Source organism: Mugil cephalus, chromosome 13, assembly GCF_022458985.1.
Source record: "Mugil cephalus isolate CIBA_MC_2020 chromosome 13, CIBA_Mcephalus_1.1, whole genome shotgun sequence".
Classification (NCBI taxonomy): domain Eukaryota; kingdom Metazoa; phylum Chordata; class Actinopteri; order Mugiliformes; family Mugilidae; genus Mugil; species Mugil cephalus.
In genome coordinates this window covers 7,799,228-7,819,821 of record NC_061782.1, presented here as the reverse complement: position 1 = coordinate 7,819,821, position 20,594 = coordinate 7,799,228, and the positions used below count along the sequence as shown (strand labels likewise).

The window sequence follows — 20,594 nt, the reverse complement described above, 5'->3', positions numbered from 1 at the left end:
CTGCAATTAATTGTACATTTCTCTACTTGGTGTAAAGAAAATGTTACACAAGTGTAACTGTAGCAAGGAACGTGCAGTATCCATTGCTTCTTGTCATTTTTGCAGTGACCCTTTTTATGGCTTTGGTGCTAACCGAGAACACATCCCCCCCCCCCACCCACCCCTCCTTTGTTTTCTCCACCTTTGTTCTCAATTCTAGCGCCACTTAGCGCCCGAAACGTTCTTTGACATCTTTGGAATGGAGATCCAGGAGTTTGACAGGCTTCCCCTGTGGAAACGCAACGACATGAAAAAGAAGGCCAAGCTCTTCTAGCGCTCAGAGCAGCATGCATATTCTGTACATTCATTCAGATAGCACACAACAACTGTAATCTAGATGTAGGTTTTTTTTGGTTGATTTCCTTTTCTTCTGGATTCTTTTGTTTTATCCTGACATAATCAAGGAAGCCATGAAACGGACTCTTTGCTCTGACGCTTCCCGAGACTATGAACTGAAAGATTTGTCCAGTTAGACTTGCACAGTAAACAATGATTGAGAATCTCTTCCATGTTCAAAAATGACAAAGAATGAATGATAAATAGGGTCATGTTGTTTGGTTTCGACTGCGCTTGTTTTACTTCTTGCTTTGCTTTCGAGTGGAAATGCTTTTCCTTTCTTTCTTGCTCGTTTCTTCCTACTCTTCGTTGCTGTTGATTCCTGTGGAACTTTGTAAGTACAGTAGAACCTCATGGCGCCATTATGAAAATGTCCATGCTTGTAGCTTGAACATGTGTTAGCTTTCCTTGCTTGGGCTGAAACAGTTTTAGTCCAAAATTTGCAAGAATTGGCTCAGTGAGTCTTTGAATAAAAAATAAGTTTAAAAAAAAAAACATCACGGGCAAAGCAGTCAGCGGACCCATCAACTTGTTTACCGGATCTACATGGAGATTAATCATCCAAGCACCTACATATCACCGTTCTCCTTCCCCTGGCTACTGCACACATTCATCTGACCCTGACAAAGAAAACAAACAAACAAAAAAAAAGAAACAATGTCTCTCTTCTCAGGCTCTCATAAACACGGGCAGACACGTTCCCTTTACATGTATTGGAAGTAGAAATCTTAATATATTTTATTGCCACATCCAACGTAACTTATTTGACAAATATTGCTAAAAAACCCCTAATGTAAGAAGAAACTGTATTTGAAAGTACTGTTTTATAAATGAAAACCCACACTGCCATTTGTTGTATTGAAATCTAAGCCAATAAAGCTTTAAATCACCATGAACCACAATGATCCTCTGCTATACCAAAGGTACACACCGCCTCTTTTCTGTTCATTGTTATCTTTCTTTGAATTTAGTCAATAAACACAGAGACTAGTTGATGTAACGCGGGGTGAGAAGTCATCTGAGGACTGGTTGACTTGCATGGGACCAATCTGATGCTTGTGATTTACACAAATACTGACATATTGCATGATCCCTAACTTACTGTGCTATTTCAAACATGTACAGTGGATAATGTATATATTTCAAATACTTTACCTTTGTGCCTCGAAAGTGTTGAAACACATTTCATCATACATGCTTAAGAGGCCCTTTTTCAACTTATTCCCTTCCATGCGGTGTGGCGACACCTGCAGCAACTTCCTTGATTCGTGAAACAAGGATTTAACAAAAGATAAATTTGCACCACCTTTGTTTTTCACTAATGTACACATTAGCAAACTTTGCACGAAGATTATGCTAGTTTTGGATTTAATTATTGAAAGTATAGCTATGGCACAGAGGAAAGGAAAATGTATTTAGTTGTGTGTGTGCACTATTTGCTTCTTAATTATCACTTGTATGAGTTGCATACTGACTTCCAAACCAAACCATTGTACACACACATTTTAGACTTGTATTTAGGATTATCGTAGAGGAATTTCCACCATCAGCAGGGGGGTCGAAATAGCCTTTTGTGGTCCCGTTCTGAACCTATGTCATTCTGCACAGTGAAGGTAAAAGAATAACATATATATTTTTTTTACGTGTAGGTGATTTTAAACTACACCGAAACCATGGTATACTTAAAAAATAGTCAGTGATGGTACAAAGCATGATATAAAAATCAGACATGGCAGTGTTTTTCTTAATATGCGAGTACAGCAAATGCATGACTTGTACAATGCATGCTTCTCACACGGGAATTTATTGCCGTGCATGACTGTCGACACAATTATTTAGGGACGCAAACAATTCTCCTCCTGAGAATCAGTTCTCCTCCTGAGGACTGATTCTCCTCCTGAGAACTGATTGCTTGAAAACAATCTTTCTCTGCTTCTGAGAGGGTAAGTACAGGAGACGGGACATCAAATATGGTCAGAACGGGACACATATGACATAGTTTGTCAAGACAACTGATAAATACAAAAGTGAATCATCTGCATAGAGTGACACTTTTAATCTCTAAAAATGCCTCTTATCTATGTACGACTAAGAAATTAATGAAATGTGGCATTTACCTTTGATAAACCTTGAAAAGTAAGGCAACAAGATGATTGTTGGGGAAAATGCACTCCACCAGTCCACAAATCAGCCTGATTGAACTGCTTCTGCTTCTGCAGCAGCATTTCATGGCAAATATATGCTATATATGCTGTGGCTGAATTGAGACATGTGTGTGCAACCTTTTCTACAGGGGACATTAGAAAAGCATCAAGAGTGTCTAAAGAAGCAAAGGAATGCAGTGAAATACAGACTGAAGAAACTGGCAGCACGCCAGTCAGAAATCACAGTAAGTTTGGTTCAGACTAGTCAGTGTTATATAATGGAAACATGGTATGTACTGTAAACTGTATACACAGTATGGCATCAACTTTCCACACAATAACAAACTCTGATACTATAGTTACACCTACAATCAGACAATATAATTATTTGCTTAATGTTTATGCCTGACTCAGAAAAAATCCTCAGTGATAAGGGAGAGTATCATACAGAAGTATCAGGAGATCAAGACTGTCCTGGATGAGGACCTCAGGATTACCCTGTCCCATCTGGAGATGGAAGAGCGGGCCGCTATCTCTGCTTTGGATGGACTCATGGAGAGGAACTGTTCTCTAATCCAAGATATAGAGCAGGACCTGGCCAGACTCACTTTGTCGCTGGAGCAGACCGACACAGAGCCCGATACAATGGTGATAAAGTAGACAGTGGACAAAATGCGATTTGACATGTCATATTTTCCTTCTAATTCATGGTAAATATACTGTAATGTAACATAAAACGATTTGCTTTTAGGTGAAATTTACTTCTATTTTGTTCTGCTTTTCTCTAAGTCTTTCTTTTCATACTCTGAGCTGGAAGACACAGTGACTGTGGACAGGTATGGTATCAAATCATGATTCATAGTAATATTAGTTACTACAATATGCATCAGGTGAAGCTGTGTGGGAAAAATAGATTTTGCTTTTGTTTTTTCTGCTGCAGAGTGATAGATTTGTTGAACACAACAGACCCCAGCAGTGTGACCCTGGATGAAGCGAAAGCTGAGCAGCTCCTCAGCCTCACCAACAGCATGCTCCTGCTTGTTAATTCACAGACGCCCATCATGAAGAAACTCCTCAACAGTTGTCAGTTCTTACGATATTTCTGCAGCACCCGTAATCACAGTTTCACCTTTTTTAACATGTAAAATGTGGAGTTTACAAATATTAAATGTGTGCTTCCAGATTCCAGCGACGTGTCCCTAGATCCAGAGACAGCCCACCCAAAGCTCATCATCTCTTCCCAAGGTGACAGCGCCACCTACACGGACACCTGGCAGCAGCTTCCTGACCACCCTGGACGCTTTGACACCACCCTTAACGTTATAAGTACAGAAGGCTTCAGCTTTGGTCGTCATTACTGGGAGATTGATGTGTCGGGGAAGACTTACTGGGAGCTGGGTTTGACATACCCCACCATTTCCCGCAAAGGCACGACTGAGGACTGCTGGCTGGGCCGCGGACCTGAGTCCTGGTGTGTGGAGTTCTTTGATGGGGAGTATACGGCCTGGCACGCAGGGGTGCCACATCAGCTGCCTTTCACAAAACTCTTCTGTCGCATTGGCGTTTTGTGCAGTTTCCCTGCAGGGTTGGTGACGTTTCTTGAGGCGGACAAGATGACACCCCTGTTCTCCTTCTGTGCGGGAACCTTCTCGAATTGCCTCCACCTGGCGCTGTGTCCTGGTCATGACCACAATGGAAAGAATGTGAAACCTATTGTTATCTGTAACGCTTCAAGTGTGATCTCCGATTAGCTCCACAAAGCTTGTAGTAAGGCCTTGCCAGACGCTACTTTCTAATATGGCACCAGTTGCTTAATGGTTTTATTAATAATTAGAAGCAGAGCTGCAGCCCTGCTGGCAGCTCTGTGACAATGAACACACAGTGGCGAACAAGAATGTCAAAATCTGGTGCTAATCAATTTAATTAATGTTGAGCTACTGAACTAGACAAGCAACAATATTGACTCGCACAAATCTAAGAAAGGCCACTCTGTAGGAATACTGATGCTTTACAGATCTGTTACAAGTCAGAAGGGTAGGTGCTCGTTGTTTCTGCATTGCAACCATGTTAGCAGTCCTTTAACTATACCGAAGGGTTTCCAAGAAAAAGTGATTCATAAATATATTTTGGACTAAGCGCTCTGCAAATCTTTCCCAGAATACTCATTCATGTAAGTATTTGTTTAAAGTTTACTGACCAGTATTAAAGCCTCTGAGCTAGCCCAGCCCTTTACACAAGTTACATTTTAGATAGATCTACCGGTAGGAGATGCATTTCAGATGATCCAGATTGATACCGAGAATTTCTAGGTCACATTAATTCCAGTGCCTGTGTTTGTGTATTCAGGCAAACATGCAGAAACTTTACAGGCAATGTGGACGCTTGTGAGGTTCATCAAGTCGTGCTGACCACTGTAAACTAAACTAACAAGTTTAAAAATGGTTTCAGGTCAAGTGAGACATTTTTTTTAATGTTGGTTCTCATGTGATGGTATTGCTGTTCAAGTGATCAAGTATTACACTTGTTTTTTGTTTTGTTTTTTAATCATCATTTATCCTGAGATGTACCCAGTCTGTGTGAATTCAAAGTTCATACAAACATTGTGTTCTACGCAAATATGCTCTCTGAGCCGTTGTGTTGCATCTGTGTATACTTAGCCTATTTTAATAAAGTTAATTAAAACTCTTTCTAATGTAATAATATGTCAAGAGAGGCGCAGACAGCGGCTTCACTTTTGCATCTTGTATTTTGTTGTGATTGTATGTGGCAGCATGAACAGTGTCTTTAGTATTGTCTTATATCACTGCTAATGCACATGAGAGTGGGGTGATAGTCAGTAACACTGACTCAGCCATTGGGAGGCGTGCCAGAGAAGTCTCATGGTTCAAAGGCCGCAGCACTTACACAAATGTTTAGAAAAGCCACACAGCATACTCTCATCTTACACATCTGGATGTCCACTGTTCCACTGCCATCATGGACCTAAAGCTCCTCCTGTTTTGCCTCTTCTTAGCAGCGCTCCTCATACCAGCAGAAGTATGTATTCACTATCTATATCACATGGCTTTTCAACATTACAAATAAGTAAATTAAAAAAAAAAAAAAAAAAAAAGTTTATTTTTATTTTTTATTTATTTTCCATTTACAATGTTGCAATCTCTGATAATGCAATTTGCCTTAAACAAAATCCAGAGCACCGCAAAAATACTGCGCGGTATCATCAACAATGCAATGCCGTGGCACTTTTCTCATAACAATTTGTCGGTGCTATCGACTGTAATGATTTTTCATGCAGCTGAAAGGTGGAAAAGACAAACACAAAGACAAACACGATCGTGGACATGAACGTGGACATGGACATGAACGTGGACATGGGCATGGACGTGGTATGCGGGAGAAAAAGAAATATAAGTTCAAGGACATACTCGAAGGTGCGTTTTTAACTTGAACAATATTTGAAATTTTGTATTCGAAGAGAGGAAGTCGACTGTGTTCCACATCTAATGGAAAGAAATGCTGTTTTAGACATTTTCTTTCAGATTGTAGACGCAGGTGCTGATGAGGATGAAGACGATGAAGACGCAGACTGGCTTTCAGAACTTGTCGAACCACAGGGTAAGGGTATAAGACCTAACATCCTTGTCCTACTCTTTACCACTCTATTTAATGTCAGGATTTCTTTTTGCATCACATTAGTAAAGCTGTAATTTAAACAGTATACTGTGTTCCCATCTATTCCCCAGGCACTTGCAACCCAAACCCTTGCAATAACAATGGTGTGTGTAAGGAGAAAGGCAGGGGAAGATTCAAATGTGACTGTCCCAAGCCGTTCAAGGGGAAAACGTGCAACAGAGGTTTGACGGAAATCCCCTTTTTCCACCATCCAATATAAAATGACCAACCGTGGATGAATGCCAAAAGACATGCCTTTATTTGTGTTTACGTATTAGGTCCAAAAGTTTGTAGGAGAGGTAGATGTGGGCGTGGTGAGTGTGTGCTGATAGCGACTCCCCCGTTCTATGAGTGTAAATGCAAGGTGCCCTTCCAGCCCCCAGACTGCAGAAGAAGTAAGTATTCATTAAGTATTAATTCACCAAAATCAGACATAATGTTTCCGTCAAAAGTACGTCACAGACACCTGTAGGCTCCCATTTATAGCCAAGTTCCAAATGAGCTGTTTTGGTGTCAAATAACTTGGTGTAAAGTAACCTTACACTGCGTACTTCTTCCCTCCATAGTCGCCTTGTGTGAGCCCAATCCATGCAAAAACGGTGGCACCTGCGTCAGGGACGGTGAAGACTTTGACTGCCAGTGTCCTCCAGGATTCAGAGGACGTTACTGCCACGTTGGTAAGTAATAAACATTATTGTCCTCCCGGTCCACCATGCACATCCTGATAACTTATACGCTGACTAAGTGCGATTTATTTCTGAGGCCCGAATGACTGCTATGTGGATGATGGAGAGTCATATCGAGGCAACGTGAGTGAGACAGATGATGGCAAGGAGTGCCTCTTCTGGAACTCTCACTTCCTCCTTGACAGAGGGGTCGATCCCTTCGATGACTTTGAGGACAAAGACGGACTTGGTCATCACAACTTCTGCAGGTCTGGAGAAAGTTATTTTACTACAAGTGTATTCAAACTGGCGACAGCAACCACAAGAGGGTGCCCATTTTCTCTCATGCAGAAACCCAGACGGAGATGCAATGCCCTGGTGTTTCTTCAGAAAAGGCCGCAAGTTGTTTTGGGACTACTGTGATGTGACTCAATGCCCTGATCCAACAGGTCAGCTTTAAAGCTACAGACAACTTTCTAATTATGAACGCGAAACAGTTGTAATGTCTTTTTGTGTTTCCAGGAGTGGCGCCAACGGCATCTCAAGCGACTTCTCAGACTTTTACTAGTGGGCCGAAAACCACTAAAGTTCCACCTTCTCCAACTCCTCCAACTGATCCAACTTATCCACCTACTAAACCTTCTCAGACTTCTCAATCTTCTCGACCTTCTCCACCTTCTCCTACACCTTCCAAAGCCCCTGTCAACCCCACCGCTCCACCACAAGAGTTTCCCACCTGTGGTATAGCTCAACCAAAAAAGGCCATTACCCGAATTTTTGGGGGTCGGAAGGTCTCACCAGGAGCTATACCCTGGCAGGTTTCTCTGCAAGTTAAACCAAAGGGCTCTTCTCAGTCATTTAAACACATCTGTGGAGGAGTTCTCATCGCAAGTTGTTGGGTACTGACGGCTGCACACTGCATGTAAGAATGCTGTAATGAATACTGCAAATTTTGACTAATTATGGTGTAGTTCATGCATGCTGACGCACTCTTTAACTGTGTTGTTTGCACTGACACAGCGAACCGAACAAGGACATGCAGGTTACGATGGGAGGTTTGTCGCTGAACAGGTTAGACAACTCATCTCAAGTCATAGGAGTTGAAAAAGCTATTCCACATGAGAACTATAGGGAAACTCCTGATGCTGTGTACAACGACATAGGTAAGTCACACATTTCTCCTTTTAATTCAAAAAAGAACCTATGTAACCTGCAAGATTTCAATTTATTGTTTAAAAGAGTGATTCTCAATGATATTTCTGCTATATTTCTATTCCATGGCTAAAACTTAAACTACTGAAAATACAAGAATGAAAAAATGCATCATTAAATTTTCGCTTGTGCATTTCCAAAGCTGTACTAAAGCTCAAAAGGACTGGCGATGTTTGCGCCAAAGAGACCCAGTTTGTGAAGACAGCCTGTCTGCCAGATGCGCCACTGCCTGATGGGACGGATTGTACCATTTCTGGATGGGGTTCCACTGAGCAATGTACGTAAGGCTGTCTCTGCCACAAAATGAAAAATGTAATTCTCTTGCAGATGTTTTGCTTCACTTTGGAGCCGCTCCAGTGTTGAAATTCTTGACGTCAAATCAACCCTGACTGACAACATACTGTATTTGATAATGTTGTTCCCTTTTTGTTGCTTAAGCTGACTACGGTTCCAACAACCTGCTGAGTGCCAATGTGCTGCTGATCAACCAGGACAAATGCTCAGAATCCAAAGTTTATGGCAATGTCTTGGATCCTGGCATGTTCTGCGCTGGCCACCTGCAGGGAGGGGCGGATTCCTGCCAGGTTAGTAAGGGACAGATAACTTTAAAATATCAGGACACGGCTGCCTTTGTCCCTCACAGCGCATACTTCTATTTTTTCTGGGGTCTTACATAAGTCGGCCATTTCCTCTTGTTTCAGGGTGACTCTGGAGGACCATTAACATGTCCGCAGAACAACACCCGAGTTGTTTATGGTCTGGTGAGTTGGGGTGACCAATGTGGAGCGAAGAACAAGCCCGGGGTCTACACGCGGGTCACTAACTTTCTGGGCTGGATCAAGTCAAAGACTGAAGGAGCATTTCCTTAAACGACCTCTGTTACTCTCCAACCGGCCGGTGTAGCCACGGGCGTTACTTCAAATTTCCAACATCATTGTAGGATCTGTTTCAATTTAATGTGAGCTTTCCAAAAATGTAATTATTATATAATTTTATGTATTCTGGCCAACAGAGCAAAATACTGCATTGAGAATCATATTCTCTTATCATAATAGAAATAATGCCTCTGAGTAAAAGGGGAAGACTCAGTGAATTTAAAATGATGCAACCAGGGAGAGGGGAAAGGTGTTGAATTTTTCTTATTAACCAAGTACAGTCTGTTGTGGTTATGTCTCTGATGAATGTAAGCAAATGACAGCAGTTAACAATAAAGATATTTTATTGGGAAATTGGTCAAATGTGGATATTTACACTGATAAAAGCTTCATCTTTCTCAGTTTTTATCAACATGACTTTAATTAACAAGTACACGGCAAGTGTTACTGATAAAAGTTCTATTTTCTCCGCGCAGAAGGAAAAAGCATGTTGCAAAGATAATTGTAAATCAGAGAGTTAGTTCTCCTCTTTCAGGAGTACAATGATGTTACAGCTCGTGCTATTCGACCTCACTGGGTGTATAGTTTGCTGCAGGGCAACGGCTCTGTGGGGCCACTGACATGTGAGACTGAAGGCGTACATGTCCTACATGGTCCGGTGAGCCCAAGGGACAGTTGCACAAAGAGCGAGCCCGTAGTTTACACATGGGTCATTACCTCCCCGAACTACGTCAAGTCAAACAAGAGAGCTGCTGAGCTGCAGAACAAACAGATAGACCTTAATATAGAATAAAATTGCAGCCAATTACTGTGCATGACAACTGCAGACACTGAAAAGGTAACATACAAATTATTAAATGCTTTTCTTAACTGACAGGTTTCTACAGGATTATAGCACTACAATAGCATTAATAGTAATATAATCATAACACCATATCACAGAGGTACTGTTGGTATAGTGCCTTATCATAGCTTCCATCGTATCTGGAACAATTCCTGACATGAAAACTGATGATTTTCATGCAATTTTGACAAGCAAACATCTTTTAAAGCACTTTCCCATCCTGTAATTTCATGCAAAAATTGATTTTTTTTGCAGTTGTCTTGTGATTTCACTCTTTACTTCCACCTGCATTCCAGTCCCACGGGTCCTGAATCCAAAACAACGTAAGAGGCTGCCTATTCACTCCATTCATGTCAATGCAAGGGTTAAACATGGGGTAGAGGGGCTTTGTGCACTGTACACAGAAAGAGTGAAGCAGGGTCATGGCATCGGAATCGTAGAATGACAGCTCCCCCTTCTGGAGATTTGCGTGTATGCCCAGCTTTCTGACTCTCTTTGCCACGGGCAGCTGCTTCTCCTGTGTGTCGTGGCATGCCAGATACTTTCCATCTCCGTGGTAGATGCACCACGATGTGTTGTTCACGCCCAGGTTGGAGGAAGTCTTACCCAGATTACTTTTTTCGTCGAACGAACCAGTGGTTACACCTATCATCCAGAAGGGTTTGTCCTGGACAATGACTTCCCAGTAGTGCTGACCATTTGTAAAACTCTCTTGAGCCAGAACACTGTACTGGGAGTCGTACGGTTGAGGGCTCGCCCCTTTGCTGTCAGGTTGGCGTCTCCAGTACACTTGTTTTCCGTCTTGAGTTATTTCCAATTTTGGATGGGCTGTTTTGGAGTCCAAAGTAGGAGAACTTAGATCTGCAAATAAAAAAATCACAGATTATGCAGTTGCAGAGCTAGTGCAGGTTGGTTTTTGTTTACAAAATATTGGATTCTTTACTAACATGACCACGTTCGTGGAAAGTGTTGGGACAGAGTTACACAAAGGTCATCCACCAGCCTTTCCACTGTCCGCAGCTTCTCAGGATCACACAGGACCCTGTCAACATCCTGGACTGTTGCAAAATCCAAAGGATCACTACAAAAAAAACAAACATTACATAAAAGTAAAAAAAAAAAAATAGACTGACAACACTGAGAGGAGTAATGTCCCACAGGGGCTATTTTATTTTGCACACAGCAGTCCACAGTATACTCACCAAAGATTCTGTGATGTGATTTGCTGTTGAGAACGTACAGGTCATGCATTACTGTATACAGTACAAGTGCAGGCAACATTCACTTCTGATCAAACTAACTCAATGTCGACTACCTGTAGGAATCGCAGGTCATTCGTTTCCTGCAGCAGTGATTTTCTGGAGGCTCTCAGTCCGTCTATCTCTTTTATCTGAGCCTCCATGATGCTCCTCTGGGCATCCAGCCACTCGGTCATGCAGGCCTCCTCTGCATCTATGATCTGCATCATCAGACGCTCATCACCGTCGAGCACCACGCGGATTCTGCTGTACTTGTCTGAGATTCGCTCTCTGAAATCTGCGGCAGACTTCTGGGAGACAAATTCACTGTTATGCATAGAAAGAGGAACTAATTATTAAGAATCTGATCATTAAAAAAAGCTGAATTCATATTCATTGTACCACTGTTTCTGTGTACAGAGACTCCAAGTCCTCGATGACATGTTCCGCTTCACTTCTCCTCTTCAGCAGCTTGCTCATGGTGGTCTCCAGCATACTCTAAGACAGAAATACAACAAGCCTATAGGATGTAAATACCACAACAGAGAAAGGGAAGGGAAGAAGGGAAAATATACAAGTAATTGATGGAAAAATAACAATATTCACTTTGAATTCTGCACTGGCTTCATGGAGCTGAGATGCCTTGTGGTGCTTGTGCGTGCCAACCAGGACACACAAACAGCACACAGGGACCTTTTCCTCCATGCAGAAGAGCTTGAGCTCATCACGATGCTCCCTGCACTTCAGAGACAGTGGATCCCTGATAACCTCCACCACCGTGTGCTCCCTCAGAGCAGATCTCCGCTGGTGCAGCAGGGCGTGAGCCTGGCACAGCGAGGCGTCGCAGGTCAGACAGGTCCTTACGGCCACCGATGGCGTCTCTATGCAATGATCGCAGCGGATGGTAGAAGGTGGCTTGGCCGCACTACTCGGATTTGTTCTCTGTTCCTCTGACGGTGCTGACGACCTGTTAGAAGTGAAGTCATTTACTCTGCTTTGAAGGTCAGTGTTTATCTCCAGAGTGATGTTGGAGGGTAGAAATATCTGACACTCTGGGCAGAAAAAAGGCCCCTCGCTAGACACATCTGTTTCCCAGACGGCCTGGATGCAGGTGAGGCAGAAGCCATGTCCGCACTGGAGCGTCACAGGCTCTGTGAAGAAATCCTGGCAGACGGGACACTTCAAAGTTTCCTCCACGGTCCCCATGGCTCTGCTTGCAGCTGTTATGACCGCTCAGTGTGCACTGTGCTCCTGGTCTTCCTGCTCATTAATGTTTCAGAGGGCTCTCTTGGCATGCACACACCACTCGTGCAGCTCAGTGTCTGGTTACTAAAGATGAGTTGATACTTTCCAGGAGGTGTTTCAAACCACTCGCTCTCCGGAGGCCACACGCAAGTGAGCTATATGCTTTCATCAAATGAGATTATGCGAATTAAATTACCAATTAGTTGTCCAAACCATTTAAACTTTAATGAAACAAAATGAGGTCAGTTGAGTGTGAAAATATCAAGGTTGGCTATGGGAACATTATTGCGATTAACTATTTAAATTTAGGGAGCACAATTAATGTTTTTTTTTAAAATTATTTTTTAATGGGTTTTTCTTAGTTTAGTTTTGTCTCTGAAAAATATTTGCCAAGTTAAGTGAACCTCTGACACTTTTAAAGGGCAGTGTAAAACTTATGTTAACAGTAATCCCCATAATTTGTTAACATGTTACAGTTTTCATTACTGACGTACATAACATTATAAATTATGAATACCTTAACAATTGTGCAATTGTATTTGGTAATGGTGCAGCGGTATCAATGTTATTTTATTTGTTATTTTTATTTTATAATAAACAACCATTTATTTAGGTATTTTACACAGCATTTAAGATGAAGTCTTTATTCGTAACTTTAATATAAACTAGTACTGAAGTCAAATATGAACTGAATGGTGTATTGTTATCCATCACTGCTCTAGCTTCTGCTGTACTACTGTGCGTAAAGCGTACGTAATGACGTAGTTAACACTACGTACAGACCGCTTCACAACATTGACGTATCTGGGTAATCTGCGCGAACGTCCTTCGTGAATGGCTCTACCGAACAACGTGGGCTGTGGATGTGGCACCGAGGGACGACCGGCCACACCGACTACGTGTCTCCTCTCTACAGTGCACCACCAAGTGTAGCTGTGTGGCTCATTCTCTACCTATTCACATAGTCGGGTAAGGAGTCTTTTATTGAAACGTTTCTTCCGTTTTGTTTTCATTGTTTTTGCGAAACCAGCTGACAGGCGAGTTAGCTCATACTAGCTAAAGCTAGCATACATTAGCTAGCTCCTGGAAGGTTCGGACAGAGTAGCAATGGTCAATATGCTACTATAGTCTGATTAAATAACGTGCAATTAAATGCATTTGAGCATCTTTGTGTGAATGTCACATATTTACGCTTGCAAGTTTTCTAAGCCAGCTTTATGTAAACAATGTCTTTAGTAGGTCAAGTTCAAGTTACATTACAAACGGTATTGGGAACTTTTCCAGTCAGGTTAATTTTAAATCCCTATTGTTGACAGCCAACCATAGCTACAGCCTGTTTATGGCACATTAAGGCTGCTTATCAAACTGTTATGTAACATAATCAGCTGTAACTTGTACCTGTTTACAATTTAAGCTTTAGGTGGATGTTTATCTCGTTTCAGGACAGATTTTTTAAAGCGTCTTGAGACGTTGCATACGTGTTGTTATTGACGCTATATAAATAAAGTTGCACTGAACTGAATTATCTCAGACAAGGTTGTTCCAGTGTTAGAGTGACCTGGCACTGTTTTTTTGTGTGTGTTCATATCAGTGGTCCTCAGGTGGCACAGCCATGTTTGCCAGGCTGGCCTTGTGTTCTCACCTGCAGTCCAGAATCCGGCAGTCGTATGTCTGTCCGGTCTCCAGCAGAGCGTTTTCCCAGGCTAAATGTGAGTAAACAACCGGCTCATTTATCACACCTGAAACTAACACGATTCTCACAATCTCATTGCATATATTTAAATGTGATCTGTTTCTTTCCCTGCAGTCTCGCTCCCACGTCCCCATGGGAAGTCTTTCGCCCACCGCAGCGAGCTGAAGCAGGCCAAACGCATCGTAGTGAAGCTGGGGAGTGCTGTGGTCACCCGTGGAGATGAGTGTGGTTTGGCACTGGGGCGACTGGCCTCGATAGTAGAGCAGGTAATATTGTTGATTAAGACAGGAGAACTGTGTCTGTGTTACCATAATGTTATGAGTTAGAAACTACCACTTCTGAGGAGTGACTTAGTTGTAAGAAGGACTTGAATGCCGTTGTATTTGTGTCCTGTCAGGTGTCCATGTTGCAGAACCAAGGAAGGGAGATGATGATTGTTACGAGCGGTGCAGTGGCATTTGGGAAACAGCGGCTGAGACATGAAATATTGCTGTCTCAGAGTGTCAGGCAAGCCTTGCATTCTGGACAGAATCAGCTCAAAGACATGGTGAGTAACATACCTACCTACACGCTGGGTACAGTTTTCCTGTTAAAATGGATCCTCATCTTAAACATCTAATATCGGTTTGTAAAATTCCTTGGATTGATTACGAAAAATAAATGCCATTCCTGCAGCAGTTTGAATTTAAAAAGCACAGAAGAGGCAGACAAAAGCAAACATATGCGAGATACAACTACAGGTATAATACTGTCAAAATGCCACAAATCTGTAAAACCGATGACAGCGGTAGTTTTGTGAAAATACCCTTCAAAACTAAGAAAATGTGCCTTGAAGTTGAAATACCTTTGATTTAAGTCATGGCTTCGTGAATCATATACATGTGCAGGAAATCGGTAGTGATATTGAACCCTAGAAGTCAGGTTCACTTTAGTGAAAACTCTATATTTTTCAGTCAGTTCCAGTTTTGGAGGCAAGGGCGTGTGCAGCTGCTGGACAGAGCGGTCTGATGGCGTTGTACGAAGCCATGTTCACCCAGTACAGCATCTGCACAGCACAGGTACGTACTTGACTTTTCATAGGGATTAAAATGCCGACCGCAAATAATTTAAGTGTCTCTTAATTCTCTGCGTTTCTGTCCACCTCTGCAGATTCTGGTCACCAACCTAGATTTCCACGATGAGCAAAAGCGACGCAACCTGAACAGCACACTGCACGAGCTGCTGCGGATGAACATCGTCCCCATCATCAACACCAACGATGCCGTTGTTCCGCCCCCTGTTCCGAACAGTGACCTGCAGGGGGTAAATGTGAGTACCATGTGGTGCACGTGCCGAGTGACTTGTAGATGTGGCGCATAATTGGGAAGCTCTTTTCACCTTTTGTTCCACCTTTGTAATCATCTTACTTCTTGGACATGTGGTTTTATTTTCTACTATCTGCATGTCCTATCTTTGCTTGGAGGGAGGTGAAGATATATTTTTGTTTTTGTTTGCTAAACTATGAGTCTTGGAGACCTTTGTTACATGGCAACAACTGATGAACATATTTTATATGTTATATATTTATATTTTATATATTCTTTGGCTAAATGAAGCTTCTGTTTGTCTTTCAGGTAATAAGCATTAAAGATAATGACAGCTTGGCTGCACGGCTGGCTGTGGAAATGAAAGTGGACCTTCTTATCGCCCTGTCTGATGTTGAAGGTACAGAAATTATATTATTTAATTTAGTTTGCTTTTATGTGTTCACTTTATTTCTTTTTCTGGACTTTACTTCACGTTAATAATCAGTCATTTTACGTATAATCTTAAAGTAAAACGAATGTCCTGATAAATCTTTTTATATACCAGCCTTTATTAGCTTTTTCATATTAACAAGACATCCATATCAATTCTTTGAAGGATTAAAAAGTTAAAAAAAATTCCCTTCACAGGTTTGTATGACAGTCCCCCAGGAACAGACGATGCCAAGCTCATTGACATATTCTATCCTGGAGACCAGCAGTCAATCACGTATGGCACAAAGTCCAGAGTCGGTATTGGTGGCATGGAAGCCAAGGTCAGCGTGACACACAATATTTTATCACAGAATCTAAACAGGACGGAGTTGGTTTGTCAATGGAAAAGTTGCATTGTACTTATTTGTCTTTTTTGAATCAGGTCAAAGCAGCCCTCTGGGCGCTTCAAGGTGGGACCTCCGTCGTCATCGCCAACGGCACATACCCTAAAGTCACAGGCCATGTGATAACAGACATTGTCGAAGGGAAGAAAGTTGGCACCTTCTTCTCGGAAGTGAAACCTGCAGGTATAGTGTGAAACCATCTTAAAAGTGTATTTTACAACCATTTTTTTTTTTTTTTTTAAATATTTGATGTGCATCGATTTGACGCCATCAGGTCCAACGGTGGAGCAGCAGACGGAGATGGCCCGACATGCAGGCAGGACTCTGGCCTCCCTGCTCCCTGAACAGGTCGGCCTCTTTTTCCATTCCCTTTTCTGGCAAACTGAAGCAAGGGTTTAAATGCTAGTAGAATAGGTTTTTATTTATGTGTTTGTTTGGGTTAAGTCACCAAAGTACAATATATCAGCCTCAATATAGACTAGTTCCTGCTGTGCTAGTATCTTTTATTAATCTTGATCTTATTAATCTTTTGGTGTGTGTCTTTTTGTTCAGAGAGGAGAAATCATCTGTTGTCTTGCTGAGCTGCTCACAGAGAAGAAAGATGAGATTCTTAGTGCCAACAAGAAAGACATGGAGATGGCAACATTATCAGGTATAGAAGAGAAAACGCACTGATCACACGAATCCACAGCTGCATAATGCTGTGCGACTCAAATGCCACCTGTAGCATTTCCACTTCACTGAGAAGGTTTAAGCATTGGTGCTAATTGAAAGTTGGCAAATTTGATTCTGTGCCCTCTATTGTAGGGCAGCACATCACAATGAGTGGGTATTAGATTGTTATCATTTTTGTTTATTTCCTTTCTTGTAGGTCGTTTCTCCCAGCCTCTGATCAACCGGCTGAGTCTGTCCACTGCTAAGCTCAACAGCCTTGCCATCGGCCTGCGTCAGCTCGCTGTGTCCTCCAGGGACAGCGTGGGTCGTGTCCTGAGGAGGACCAGGGTGGCCAACAACCTGGAGCTGGAACAGATCACTGTCCCCATCGGCGTCCTGCTGGTCATCTTTGAGTCACGTCCTGACTGTCTCCCACAGGTCAGACTGTCGAGATGTTCCCTTGAATCTGATCATAATTAGATTCGAGTCTTATCGCATATGTTAAACCCACGCATTAAAAATCGTGTTACAGGTGTCGGCGCTAGCAATTGCCAGTGGAAACGCGTTGCTCCTGAAGGGGGGTAAAGAAGCTACCAACACCAATAAAATTCTTCACCAACTCACTCAGGAAGCACTTTCAATTCATGGAGTGTCGGATGCCATTCAACTGGTGAGACTGAAAATCTGACTTAGTATTTTCCCATGATCGTAGTATTCTTTATATTTATTGTGATGCTGATGATGATGATGGAATAACATGCTTTGTCACGTAGGTGAGCACTCGTGAAGAAGTCGAGGACCTGTGTAGACTGGACAAGATGATAGACCTGATCATTCCAAGGGGTTCATCCCAGCTGGTGCGGGACATCCAGAGGGCGGCCAAGGGCATCCCTGTGTTGGGCCACAGTGAGGGTGTCTGCCACGTCTACATAGACAACGATGCCAGCATAGACAAAGCTATAGATATTGGTAAGTTCATTTAACTGTGTCATTGTGTTAATACATCAAAGTATTATGCATGGCACACATCTTCTTCTGTCTAAATGCTTTAAATTTTAATTGCATTTGTACTTCTTGGTGTAACCCAGAGCTGCAGGTTGATTATACGCACTGTTTGTTTTCAGTCAGAGACTCCAAATGTGACTACCCTGCAGCCTGCAATGCCATGGAAACCCTCCTCATTCACAGAGATTTGCTGCGCACTCCTATGTTTGACCAAATCATTGACATGTTGAGAACGGAAGAAGTAAGAAACCTACTCTATTAAACACACATTTTTCCCCACAGTTTGAGTAAAGTCTAGAAATGGACACGTTCTTGATCGAGAGACTGGCACTCAATTAATGTCAAAGTACATTTCGCTGTTCTTTTTAACTGATCGTTTTTGGTTTTGGTTTCTTTCAGGTAAAGATTCATGCAGGACCGAAGTTTGCATCCTATTTAACTTTCAGTCCATCTGAGGTGAAGTCTCTCAGGACAGAGTATGGGGACCTGGAGTGCTGCATCGAGGTGGTAGACGGCATGCAGGACGCCATAGATCACATCCACAAATATGGCAGCTCCCACACCGACGTCATCGTTACAGAGAATGAAGAAACAGCAGAACAGTTTCTGCAGCAGGTGGACAGCGCCTGTGTATTCTGGAACTCCAGTTCGCGCTTTGCAGACGGCTACCGCTTCGGCTTAGGTATGTACAAATCGATTATGGTGTCACTTTTTAATACTGGATGATCAGCATCCTTCATCTTGTGTTGTTTAATGATCTGAATAATGTGAAAATAAGGCAGAAGCATTCATTTTCCACTGCTTATTTTTGCAGGAGCCGAGGTTGGTATCAGTACGGCACGGATACATGCCAGAGGTCCGGTGGGTTTGGAGGGACTTCTGACCACCAAATGGGTCCTACGAGGGGAGGGACACACGGTAGCTGATTTTTCAGAGCAAGGCAGTATGAAATACCTTCATGAAAACATCCCTATTCCCCAAGGAAGTTTTAGTTAGGTGCCCAAAAAAACAAGCCATCAACCAGAGTCAAGGTAGCAGCTGTCTACCCAGAGTATATGTAAAGGTTTGTGTCTGCCAGTGGCATTTCAGCTCATTAGCTGCTGCTTCATTACCTGTATAAATCCACTTCCATGCAGAATGGAGGCTACTTTTATCAGACAACCTAGTTCCCAGATTGTCTAACCTGTGCCTAAACCTGTAAATCAAGTTGTTTTCAAATACGTACCAATCTCCTGGTATGTATGTCTTCTGAGGAATTGACTGGTTGTTGCTAAGAGAACTGTATTGTGCTAAAAAGAAAGCAAGACTTAACATGGACACGGACAAAGCTCTTTCCACTGTATGGTCATATTTTATAGCTGCAGATAAAGAAATCATGCCCCAGCTGTGATTTTCTAATTTATTTTTCTACATTAAGACTCCCTTGGTCTTTTTTTTTTTTTTTTTAATTTTACTGTTTGTGCAGGATCTTGATGCAGGTTCGTTTTGCTGTCCTTCCTCTTTTCACAGATAATTTAATAAATATGCTGTACAGTTGTTTAAACCTGAATTTGTGTGTTATCTGTCCAGAAGTTTAGGCTGAAATATCTCAACAATGACTTCTCTGTACTTGTGTTGCCTCATCTTGGTTGGGTTATTTCTGTTACTTCTCTATTTAGCCATTTTAACCCTTTATTTGGCAAGGGACTGTATTTGGTAAATGCATTAATCTTGATTTTCTTCACGAACATTAAACAATTGGGAGTTTTCACTAAAGTAAAAAAAAAAAAAAAAGTCTTCTCATGACCCACAGTAACACTCTAGGGTTTAAATTTGAAATTTCCAAGCAGGGGAATCAAACTTATTTTAGTTCCGGGGCCATATACAGCCCAATTTGATCTCATTGGGGCAGTACCGGTAACACAATAGCTTATTAACCTATAAATAACAACAACTCCCAATGTTTACTTTTGTATTATCACAAAGAAGAGCCAGTACAATATGAAAGTTTTTACATTGGGGAAAAATTAAGCGCAATTTGGGCAAATTGCTGTCTCCTGCTTAGTCCTGGGTCTCAGTGCTGTGTTCTGTCCTCTTGTCCTACTACAACAGTGGACAAATTAGGAATAGCAGTTATTTTTATTGAAAAAAGTGCAGCCTTCTACTGATTTTTTTCCGCACTTTGCAAGTACATGTTGCAGGTCAGATGAAACCCTCTGGCGGGCCGCTTTTGGCCAAGGGGTGATATGTTTGACACCTGTGCTATAAAGGATATTCCAATATTGTATTTTAAAATGTTTGCCTATTGTTATTTAACAAGAGGTACTACTAAAAATCTCAAATCAGTTTTGCGCAATAATGGAAGACGTCTGATTCTTCATTCATGTGAATGCATTAACAGTAAAACGTCACATGTATTCTGAACCTCCAAAATGAGGCCCAAAGCGGACGGAGCCCACGGTCGCCATGTTAGAAGAACTTTACTCCGCCCACACTCGGATGCTTCAAATGTGGGTCGTATTGGGGCGGAGCTAAAGCAGCACTACCTGTTAGCTCAGGCTACCGCCTGTCACTCAAAGCGGAAATGCCCTTAATTATTGTGTGTAAATAATGAGTTAAATAAATGATTGAGACCAAAATCGTTTTTTTTTTGTTTTGTTTTGTTTTTGTGGTTGTTGTTGTTGTTTGTACCAGGCTGTAAACAAGTTTAATATCGCTGTTAAGTTGGGTTTTTTAACATGATGGTCTATGGGGATTTGCTTTTGGAGCCAGCCTCAAGCGGCCACACGATGAACTACAATTTTCCACCATATATATAGATGGACTCCAGCAACCCTCGCGACCTCGCGGATAAGCGGTAGTAGAAGATAA

At 42.1% G+C, this 20,594-nt stretch overlaps 5 protein-coding genes across 30 annotated transcripts in view; 4 read left to right on the top strand and 1 right to left on the bottom strand.

Moving 5' to 3' along the window:
- ablim1a (actin binding LIM protein 1a) overlaps positions 1 to 870 on the top strand; it is a 46,085-nt gene extending 45,215 nt beyond the window's left edge. For all 26 annotated transcript variants that reach the window (XR_007113994.1, XM_047603097.1, XM_047603088.1 and 23 more), the window contains one exon: positions 200 to 870. Coding sequence is in view for 25 of the 26 variants with exons in the window: in XM_047603097.1 (XP_047459053.1) it covers positions 200 to 313 (114 nt within the window). In the remaining variant the exon portion in view is untranslated. The remainder of the gene's footprint in view (positions 1 to 199) is intronic.
- A 526-nt stretch (positions 871 to 1,396) lies between these two features.
- On the top strand, positions 1,397 to 5,204 carry LOC125018782 (E3 ubiquitin-protein ligase TRIM39). Its single transcript, XM_047603116.1, has 5 exons — positions 1,397 to 2,764; positions 2,934 to 3,167; positions 3,309 to 3,355; positions 3,460 to 3,602; positions 3,702 to 5,204. Exons 1-5 carry the CDS (start codon positions 2,645 to 2,647, stop codon positions 4,268 to 4,270), a joined length of 1,113 nt encoding a protein of 370 aa, XP_047459072.1. The 5' UTR covers positions 1,397 to 2,644; the 3' UTR covers positions 4,271 to 5,204.
- A 191-nt stretch (positions 5,205 to 5,395) lies between these two features.
- LOC125018778 (hyaluronan-binding protein 2-like) lies at positions 5,396 to 9,297 on the top strand. The gene is made up of 13 exons (XM_047603110.1): positions 5,396 to 5,555; positions 5,815 to 5,950; positions 6,045 to 6,134; positions 6,263 to 6,373; positions 6,470 to 6,586; positions 6,758 to 6,868; positions 6,954 to 7,125; positions 7,208 to 7,305; positions 7,379 to 7,778; positions 7,877 to 8,019; positions 8,211 to 8,345; positions 8,507 to 8,652; positions 8,770 to 9,297. The coding sequence occupies exons 1-13, from the start codon at positions 5,496 to 5,498 to the stop codon at positions 8,935 to 8,937; spliced, it is 1,887 nt and encodes a 628-aa protein (XP_047459066.1). The 5' UTR covers positions 5,396 to 5,495; the 3' UTR covers positions 8,938 to 9,297.
- Positions 9,010 to 12,231, bottom strand: LOC125018781 (E3 ubiquitin/ISG15 ligase TRIM25-like). Its single transcript, XM_047603115.1, has 6 exons — positions 11,632 to 12,231; positions 11,428 to 11,523; positions 11,103 to 11,336; positions 10,990 to 11,012; positions 10,735 to 10,868; positions 9,010 to 10,648 (listed from the first exon to the last, which is right to left on the bottom strand). Exons 1-6 carry the CDS (start codon positions 12,229 to 12,231, stop codon positions 10,056 to 10,058), a joined length of 1,680 nt encoding a protein of 559 aa, XP_047459071.1. The 3' UTR covers positions 9,010 to 10,055.
- An 842-nt stretch (positions 12,232 to 13,073) lies between these two features.
- LOC125018486 (delta-1-pyrroline-5-carboxylate synthase-like) lies at positions 13,074 to 19,293 on the top strand. The gene is made up of 17 exons (XM_047602415.1): positions 13,074 to 13,239; positions 13,862 to 13,979; positions 14,078 to 14,229; positions 14,361 to 14,510; positions 14,917 to 15,021; positions 15,113 to 15,271; positions 15,577 to 15,667; positions 15,898 to 16,022; positions 16,124 to 16,268; positions 16,360 to 16,433; positions 16,638 to 16,737; positions 16,957 to 17,177; positions 17,272 to 17,409; positions 17,513 to 17,708; positions 17,864 to 17,985; positions 18,144 to 18,426; positions 18,559 to 19,293. Exons 2-17 carry the CDS (start codon positions 13,883 to 13,885, stop codon positions 18,738 to 18,740), a joined length of 2,340 nt encoding a protein of 779 aa, XP_047458371.1. The 5' UTR covers positions 13,074 to 13,239; positions 13,862 to 13,882; the 3' UTR covers positions 18,741 to 19,293.
- The last annotated feature ends 1,301 nt before the right edge of the window (positions 19,294 to 20,594 follow it).